This window comes from Diceros bicornis, chromosome 18 (genome assembly GCF_020826845.1).
Source record: "Diceros bicornis minor isolate mBicDic1 chromosome 18, mDicBic1.mat.cur, whole genome shotgun sequence".
NCBI lineage: Eukaryota > Metazoa > Chordata > Mammalia > Perissodactyla > Rhinocerotidae > Diceros > Diceros bicornis.
In genome coordinates, this window is record NC_080757.1 from 14,079,970 (window position 1) to 14,087,558 (window position 7,589).

The 7,589-nt window shown below is 56.3% G+C and overlaps 2 protein-coding genes across 2 annotated transcripts; one reads left to right on the forward strand and one right to left on the reverse strand.

Annotated features, from left to right (window-relative positions):
* Positions 1–1,506: 1,506 nt before the first annotated feature.
* On the reverse strand, positions 1,507–2,374 carry EMC6 (ER membrane protein complex subunit 6). Its single transcript, XM_058560053.1, has 2 exons — positions 2,265–2,374; positions 1,507–2,070 (listed from the first exon to the last, which is right to left on the reverse strand). The coding sequence occupies exon 2, from the start codon at positions 2,020–2,022 to the stop codon at positions 1,690–1,692; it is 333 nt and encodes a 110-aa protein (XP_058416036.1). The 5' UTR covers positions 2,023–2,070; positions 2,265–2,374; the 3' UTR covers positions 1,507–1,689.
* A 198-nt stretch (positions 2,375–2,572) lies between these two features.
* TAX1BP3 (Tax1 binding protein 3) lies at positions 2,573–7,443 on the forward strand. Its single transcript, XM_058560052.1, has 4 exons — positions 2,573–2,680; positions 5,531–5,650; positions 6,061–6,138; positions 6,432–7,443. Exons 1-4 carry the CDS (start codon positions 2,642–2,644, stop codon positions 6,567–6,569), a joined length of 375 nt encoding a protein of 124 aa, XP_058416035.1. The 5' UTR covers positions 2,573–2,641; the 3' UTR covers positions 6,570–7,443.
* The last annotated feature ends 146 nt before the right edge of the window (positions 7,444–7,589 follow it).

The window sequence follows — 7,589 nt, forward strand, 5'->3', positions numbered from 1 at the left end:
AATTCTCTCATAATGATATGGATGTGAAGACATTCATTGCAATATTTTTTATAACAGTGAATATTTCAAACAAACTTACTGCCCAACAATAGAGGAATGGTTAAGTACATCAGCTCCCTTATCCTCCACTCTACCCCCCCCCCCCCCCCCCCGTAGGACCCACTCTGCTTCCTCCTTACTCTGCCATCAGGAATGAACCCTCCCTTCCCACTCAGAGAAGTCCCCTAGAGAGGACTGGGGGAGGTTGGGAGCGGGGGGTTTGTGCAGCCCATGAATGTGAGCATCTTCAGTGGCGGTCAGAGAAAGGGTTCAGAGGAGGTCACTGGGAGAGGGGGGCAAAGTTGTGGCCTGAGCTGCTGCTTGGCTTCATGTGCAAGCATGTGGTCCAGAACCTAAAACGGGATTCAGGAGGCTTGGGTCGCAGATCCGTTTCTGTTACTGGTCATGGGCCACCTACTGTCTGTAAAAGGAGACTTGGATTCAAGCTGTCAGATCCCCTTCTGATCTAAAACTGATTCTTTGCATGTGCTTTCTTGCAAATGCCCCCTTCTCCACACTTTAGTTGGCTGTTATTTAACCTCTGGGTCTCAGATGTAACGTTCTTTCCACCAAGAAGCCTTTCTTGACGCCCACCCCTCAACCTGGGCTGGGTTTGGGGCTCCTATGTACTCTCTTCATAGCACTTACCATCATTTAAATATCTGTGAAATTAGGTAATGCTAGTCTTCCCAGTTAGACTATAAATTCCACGAGCAACATGTTCATTACTGTAACTCTACTGCAATGTTTATTTCTCAATTAGATGTATGCATTTTATTCTAAGATAACCCTCCTGACAAGAGATCACAAATTACCATTAACCAGAAGCATTTAACACTCTAGATAAGCCCAAAGTTTAGCTTAAACATCCAGTTTGTTTAATCTTCATTAGACAAATTCCAGAAAAGAGCTTGAATTTATTTTTTTAATGGAAACAAGAACTAGCTGTAACTAGGTGAAATAGAACTGAAATGACACCACTCATACCTGAAAGCAGTGGGAGGGAAGGCTGGGCTCTGAAAAGTACACTCAGCCAAGACAGTAAGATCAATTAAGAGAACTGCATTTGAATCCTGGCTCTGCCTTTTCCTAGCTGTGCCTCCTATGGAAGAAGTAACTAACCTCTCTGAGCCTCAGGTTCATGAATGGGGGATACTAATCACATCTACTCCATAAGGATATTGCTAGAATTAAATGAGATAATGGGAGTAAAAGGTACAAGGCACAATGCCTGGCATATAGAGAACACTTAATACTATTAACTGTTCTTAGTCCTTAGGATGCTAACAATTAAGTTCTCTCCTTATTTAGGCACTAGTGGACCCTCTGTGGACGGCCTATGTGTAAATACCAGGAAATTCCAGAAGGCGAAGGCCCAGTCCCAGCTCTCCAGGAATCAAAACTAGGCGATTCTGCACCCATGGCAGACAGGGAGTATGCGTTAACGTAGGAAAAAACTTCACAAAGTGTCTGACGCTTCATTTAATCTGAAGAATGTTACAGGCTCTTCGTCTTCAGATATAAATTACTTATAACGTTACAGAACAAGCAGCGAATTCAACAATTTAAAAACTAAATGTACCCGGTGTTAATTTCTAGCAACAGTCCCCCCAATCTGGTTTTTTAAAAAAGTCGTCCCCGCCCCCCGCTTCAGTAGACGTGCACCATGCCATACAGGAAAGTCCAGAACAGGACGTAGGTGAAGAGGCCTCCGATGAGACCTCCCGTAAAGAGAGGTCTTCGTGACTTAAAATATTTGTTCCACCTTCTTCCCGCTTTGAGAATTAACAGCAGGGAGAGCAGGACGGAGGCGAGCAGGTAGAAGATGAAGCCGTAGAGGCCGGTGAGGCCGAGGATGCCGGCCGTGGCCCCCGACAACGCGGACACCGAGGTCCGGCAGTAATCCAGGACGGCCGCATTGCCCCGCACCGCTGCCTCGCTGATGAACGGCGGCCCCTCCCGCTTGGCCACCACAGCGGCCATCGCACCCGCCGGGGCTCGGCCTCTGCCTTCTCGCGGAACGACGCGGAGCTGCGGAGGAAACCAAGTTACAGGCGGCGCCCGGCTCGGCGAGTTCGGTCACGCCGCCCCTCCCCCTGGGGCTGCCGAGACCTCGCACTGCTCCTGGGTCTCGGACCTTCAAGAAACGCTGCGAAGGCTGAGGGCTCGGCCAGCCGGAAGGGCGGCGGCGCGTCTGCACTCCCCGCCCAGACTCGCCCAGTTACCTGGAACACGGCGGAGGACACAGGCAGTTGGCGCTCCCTCAGAAGGCCTGGGGTAGAGATTCCCGCGGCGCCATCTTGCGCTGGAGGCTGCTGGGAGAGGCCACGCCGCGCATGCGCTGACCTCCCGCCCACCCCGATGGCGCATGCGCCGCGGGAGCCCCAAGCACGCTCCACCCCACTCCCCGCCTTTCTACGCACGCGCTGGGACTTCCGAAAGCGGAACAGCGCTCCGGCCGACGACTGGCTGGGGATGTGCTAACTATTCATGAGGGGGCGGACCAAACCCGGCTGCCTTTGTTAACCAGAGAGGGCGCGGCCGCCGGGATTATCGCTGCGGGCTTCACCGAGCGCTGCTTGCTTCCGAGATTGGGGTCGAGATGTCCTACATCCCGGGCCAGCCGGTCACCGCCGTGGTGGTGAGTGCGCTCGCGCGGACTCCTCCTCGTCTTGGCTTGACCCCACTTTGCAGAGCAGTAAACTGACACCTCAAACAGGTTGACAAAGCGTCGAACCCTGGGATCCTGCAACCCCGCGGCCAGGGCTCCGGTCCCCGCTCTGCCGGATCGGTGCCGCGGTCCCCGCAGCCGTGCAACAGAGAAGGCTGGGACCCGAGAGTCTCTTGAGACTCCGGATCGGGGCCAGAGCCCGCGCACTGCCGCCGCCGCACTGATTCCTTTCGGCGGCCAGGGCGGGGAGGACTGCGGAGAAGAGCCCCGGCTGTGAGGGTCCGGGAAAGCCCGGGCCTGTGTCCCCAGCTGGGCAGCCGCAGGGGGCGGGCGCCGGCCCCGACGTCCATGAGTCGCAGCCTCTGGAATGAGGAAGTGCTTCCTCCGCTCCAGCCGGCGCCGCCGCCCAGAGGGAGATTTAGGGGGTGGAGAAGGCCGGGGCCTGCGTAGCAGCTCCTCACCCCTCCTCCCTTCCAGCCTTGCTTCCTCGGACCCACCGCCGCTCGGTCCAGAGTAAAGGCTCTTACACTAGGCTGGATCCTGCTTGAAGTTTCTCTGGATCCCCAGCCCTTGGAGCAAAGTCCAAGTCCCCTGCCTGGCTCCCCCATTGGCTTGTTTTGGGTGCCAAGTGCCATTAGAATAGGCAAAGGGAGGGAAGGTCGCCCGAACATTAGACCCAGACACCAGTGCCACAGCTGGATGGCGCCTGGACGCCAACGTCATGGCGGAGGTGGGGAAACTGAGTCCCAGAGAGCTGTGGTCATGCCCAACCATAAACGAAGCCCTCAGGAAGGACCCAGACCTCTGAGAAGAAATGCATGCAATGGGTCAGGTGGAAGTCCCAGCCCTGGGGCCATGGGACTGTCTGCACTATCTCAGATGGGTGTGCTGGCACACTCCTGCAGTCAGGCGGTGGCATGAAGCCACTGATTAAGGTGGCATATGAGGGTGAGCTCAGAGCACCAGCTCAGGCCTGGGTGGGAGGAAACGCTGCTGACTGCTGTCCTAAGCTTCATCCTGGCTGTGCCAGCCTAGCTTTTCCAGATCTCTAGCTGTCCCAGAGAGAAGGGGTCAGGTTTGTTCATTAGCTAGAAAAAAGGGTGCATCTGAGGGGCAGTAACCTGCCTGACCTCACCCAGCAAGTCAGTGACAGGGCCTCCTGTCCTAGCCCGAGGGCCTGTATTCTTTTTGACCTTGAGGGTGGGGCAAAGGTGTATGTTGGAGGAGGTGGAGGAGGCCTGGAAGAGCTTGCACTTGGCATGAGGACCTAGGTCCACTGGGCCTCAGGGGTCCTGCTTTCTGCTCCTCCTCTCATGTCATGGCTGGTCCCCGGGCCTTCCTCAAAGCGATAGGACCATGACCTCCCAATTCTTCTAACACTAGGAACATGTCTGAACATGCTGGGTGGGGTCTGGCCTCTCCCTCTAGTGTTTTAGATGGGGGATGAGGGGTGGGGAGGCTTCATACCTAGTCCCTGCCCTCTCCCATGTAGTTAACATTTTGATAATGTTAAAACCATTTTGGCCTCTCTGAACTCTGGCTCTACGTGTCCGTCTGCCTTCTGGGCACCTGCCTGGATGGCTCCTTCCCCTCTAGGGTCCCCATCTGAGGGATGGCTGTGTTCAGCCAGGCCAGGTGGCTGGGTGCTCCCCTTGACTCCTCTCTGCCACGAGCAGTCTCCAAGTCTGTTGACCTCACCTTCTAAGTAGTTCATGTCCCCTGGCCTCCACATCCCACTTCTGTGAGACATCTGTTCCCTACTGACTGCCTGAGTGGTCATTCTAGCATCAGACCTGACCATGACCAGCCTTACTCCCCAACTCCTGAGAACTTCAGTGGGCCGCCCAGAATCAAGGTCAGGTGGCCAAACTGCTGGTCACCCCCTCAGGGCCTGGTGCCAATGTTCTCTCCTTTGTGAAGCCCTTCAGGTCCAGATCAAGTCACCTTTGGCTTTGTTCTTTTCTTCTTCCTGTTAAACCTCTCAACTTTTGGGGTGGGGTGATCTGGTCTGGCTCACAGCATCTGGTGACTAGAGGGTGCCTGCTGAGGGCTTTGAAAGGAACCTGGCACAGCTGAGGACCACAGCCCCTGAGTATGGCAGGAGAGCCCTAGGACCCGCCTCCGCCTCCTACACTGCCCAAGAGCAGGGCTTGTGGCTTAGGGAGATCCCCCCTCCCTCAGGGCCAGTCTCGTGGGCTTGCACTCCACAGCCTTCCTGATGGGGCCCCAGCCTCATACTTTCAACCTTAGCTCACCTCCCAGTTCTGGTCCTACACTGTACACTCCGGTCTCACAGACATGTATGTACAGCACCTTCAAGCCTCTCTTGGCCAACACAGCCCTTCCTCTCCTTTCTGTACAAGTTTGATCTTCTCCACTTTTCCGGAGCATCTCCTATCTTGCCCTTGACAGGGCTAGCTCAGCAATCTGAGCTGCCTCGCCAGGGTGCTTGCACTTTTTTTCAGGGCCTGATCCCTCCTGCCCTGTGTGGTCCCTCCCCTAGTACAGCAGCCACAGCACCCTGGCTCGTGGGCCAGAGGGGCTTAGAGCATGTGTTGACTAAGGCTGTTGCCTGAGACTAACAGAGGAAGGGGGAGAGGTTGGGACAGAGGGCCGCGTGGGTTGATATGGCTGAGTTCTGAGTCTCCACCCCCAGTCTCCCAGGCTGGTGACCAGCTGGATTCCTGCAAAGGGCCCTAGGCCTCACCCCCTTGGCATGGCTTAGAGCTGGCCAAGTGGCCTGAGGCTGCTGCTGGGGACACAGACCAGATTCACTCTCCACACACCCACTTACCCCCAACTCGTTTATCTCTTTGCCAGCAAAGAGTTGAAATTCACAAGCTGCGTCAAGGTGAGAACTTAATCCTGGGCTTCAGCATTGGAGGTGGAATTGACCAGGATCCCTCCCAGAATCCTTTCTCGGAAGACAAGACGGATAAGGTAAGGGGGACCAGGGTCCTGGGACCTCTCCGTGGGACACAGAGGTCTGAGATGGGGGGGGGTCTCTGCTTCCTGGGCCTTTCTGGAAGAAACAGATCTTATCTCTCTCAAACAGTCCTCTCTCAGGTCTGTGAATGATCTGGTGGGAATAAGGAGGGGTGAGAGTGGGGAGTGGGCTCCCAGCCCTATGCAGGCCTACTCAGACAGAGCCCAGGAGGCTGCCAGCAGCAGGGGCTGGAGCATTCGCGGGCAACCGTGCTTTCCCCTTGGCTGTCTTGGCACAGCCTGTGCTGGGGAGGCTCAGTGCAGGGACAGACGGATGGGTGGGAATATGCCACGCTGGGCTTTGCTCTCTGAATAAGGGGCTGGTCCAGTGACCCCAAGACTTGACCTAGCCTCTCTCTTTCCAGGGTATTTACGTCACACGGGTATCCGAAGGAGGCCCTGCTGAAATTGCTGGGCTGCAGATAGGAGATAAGATCATGCAGGTAACAGATGTCCCAGAGGAGGAAACAAAGCTTGGGCGAGAGGGTCTGAAGCCCTGGGGGGGCTAGGGGGGCTGCTGAGACTCACCAAAGCTGTTTTGGAGCTCATGCTGGTGTTGCCCCCAGAGGAAGCTGGCTCTCTCCTCTGTATGCCTTGTCTGTGGTGCTTGGTGTCCCCCAGCCTGGGGACATCAGCTTGGGGGTCTGCTGGCTGACCCAGGCCCCCCAAAGCCCATCCTCTTCTAGATCCCAGAAAGTGGGGAGCTGAGGGGGCCTCTGTTTTCTCCTTGGGCCAGGTGAACGGCTGGGACATGACCATGGTCACGCACGACCAGGCGCGGAAGCGGCTCACCAAGCGCTCGGAGGAGGTGGTACGCCTGCTGGTGACGCGGCAGTCGCTACAGAAGGCAGTGCAGCAGTCTATGCTGTCCTAGCAGCCCGCTGGGCCCTGACGCTCGCCTGCGCCTCTCTGGACAGTGACCCACTTCCACGCTCTGCCTGCCCCTGTCCTGGCTTCTGCTGAGTGCTGGGCCCAGCTCAGAGGGCAGGACCTGGTCCCACAGACCTATCCCTGGGACCTGACCCAGCCTTCCTACCCCTCTCCTACCACTGGCCTGAGGCTCTGGGACCAGCTCTCTCCCTTGGACATTGCTGATTGGAAATGGGCCTGGAGCTGAGTCACAGTCAGTCTAGTGACCACAGGCCCAGCCCCCAGAATCTGCTGCCTGGCCTCAGCAGTGCCCAGGCGAGCAGGGGCCCCACTTCCTGAGAGCTGCCACAAAGCTGGAAAATGCCAGGTGGGGTGGCCTTTCCCACACTTTGCCCTGCCCCGTGTCTCAGCTCTGCAGTGCCTGTGCCCGTGTACTTCCCTGCACTGCCCCGCAGGGACTTGACACCCTGCCAGAGGCACTGCAGAGGTTCGCCCGGATGGAAGCCAGGCAGGCTCACAGTTCACTGGCTCGCACCCCCATTCCCCCGAGGGGTGCTCGCCTCCCCAGGGTTCACCTGCTTACAGGATTTAGATGAGGTTCGAGGCCGACATTTCGGGGCAGTTCTCAGGATTGCCATTTTCCTCTATGCCTGTGGGTTTAACTTTTATATTTTTTTAATCACAACTTTGATACAAAGCGTTTTTATCTTACTATTTGGAGATCCCAATTCTACTTCTGAATTTAGCTCACTAATTCACATCTGGGAACGACTCTTAGCAAGTGAACAAGCCTTACTTTGGTTACTGTGGAAAAGGGGCAGTGTGAGGCTGCCCCACACTGACATCTTGTGCCCAATAAACAGTGCTGGAATCCACAAGGGGTCTCTGCTGAGGCACGGGGTTGGCATACGTGGGGGTGGACTGCGGAGAGAGCTTTCCTTGTAAGGCTGGCTGACCTTGCCCCCACTGCTCTGGGACCAGCCCAGCTATTCCCAGGCCCACCTGATGCTGTGCTTGGCCAGGG

Bases quoted from the DNA above. Each gene is read 5' to 3' on its own strand.
- EMC6 (XM_058560053.1), bottom strand. From the start codon at position 2,022: ATGGCCGCTGTGGTGGCCAAGCGGGAGGGGCCGCCGTTCATCAGCGAG.
- TAX1BP3 (XM_058560052.1), top strand. From the start codon at position 2,642: ATGTCCTACATCCCGGGCCAGCCGGTCACCGCCGTGGTG. The intron at 2,681-5,530 runs GTGAGTGCGCTC...TCTCTTTGCCAG, and splicing joins AGCCGGTCACCGCCGTGGTG to CAAAGAGTTGAAATTCACAA. The intron at 6,139-6,431 runs GTAACAGATGTC...TCCTTGGGCCAG, and splicing joins TAGGAGATAAGATCATGCAG to GTGAACGGCTGGGACATGAC.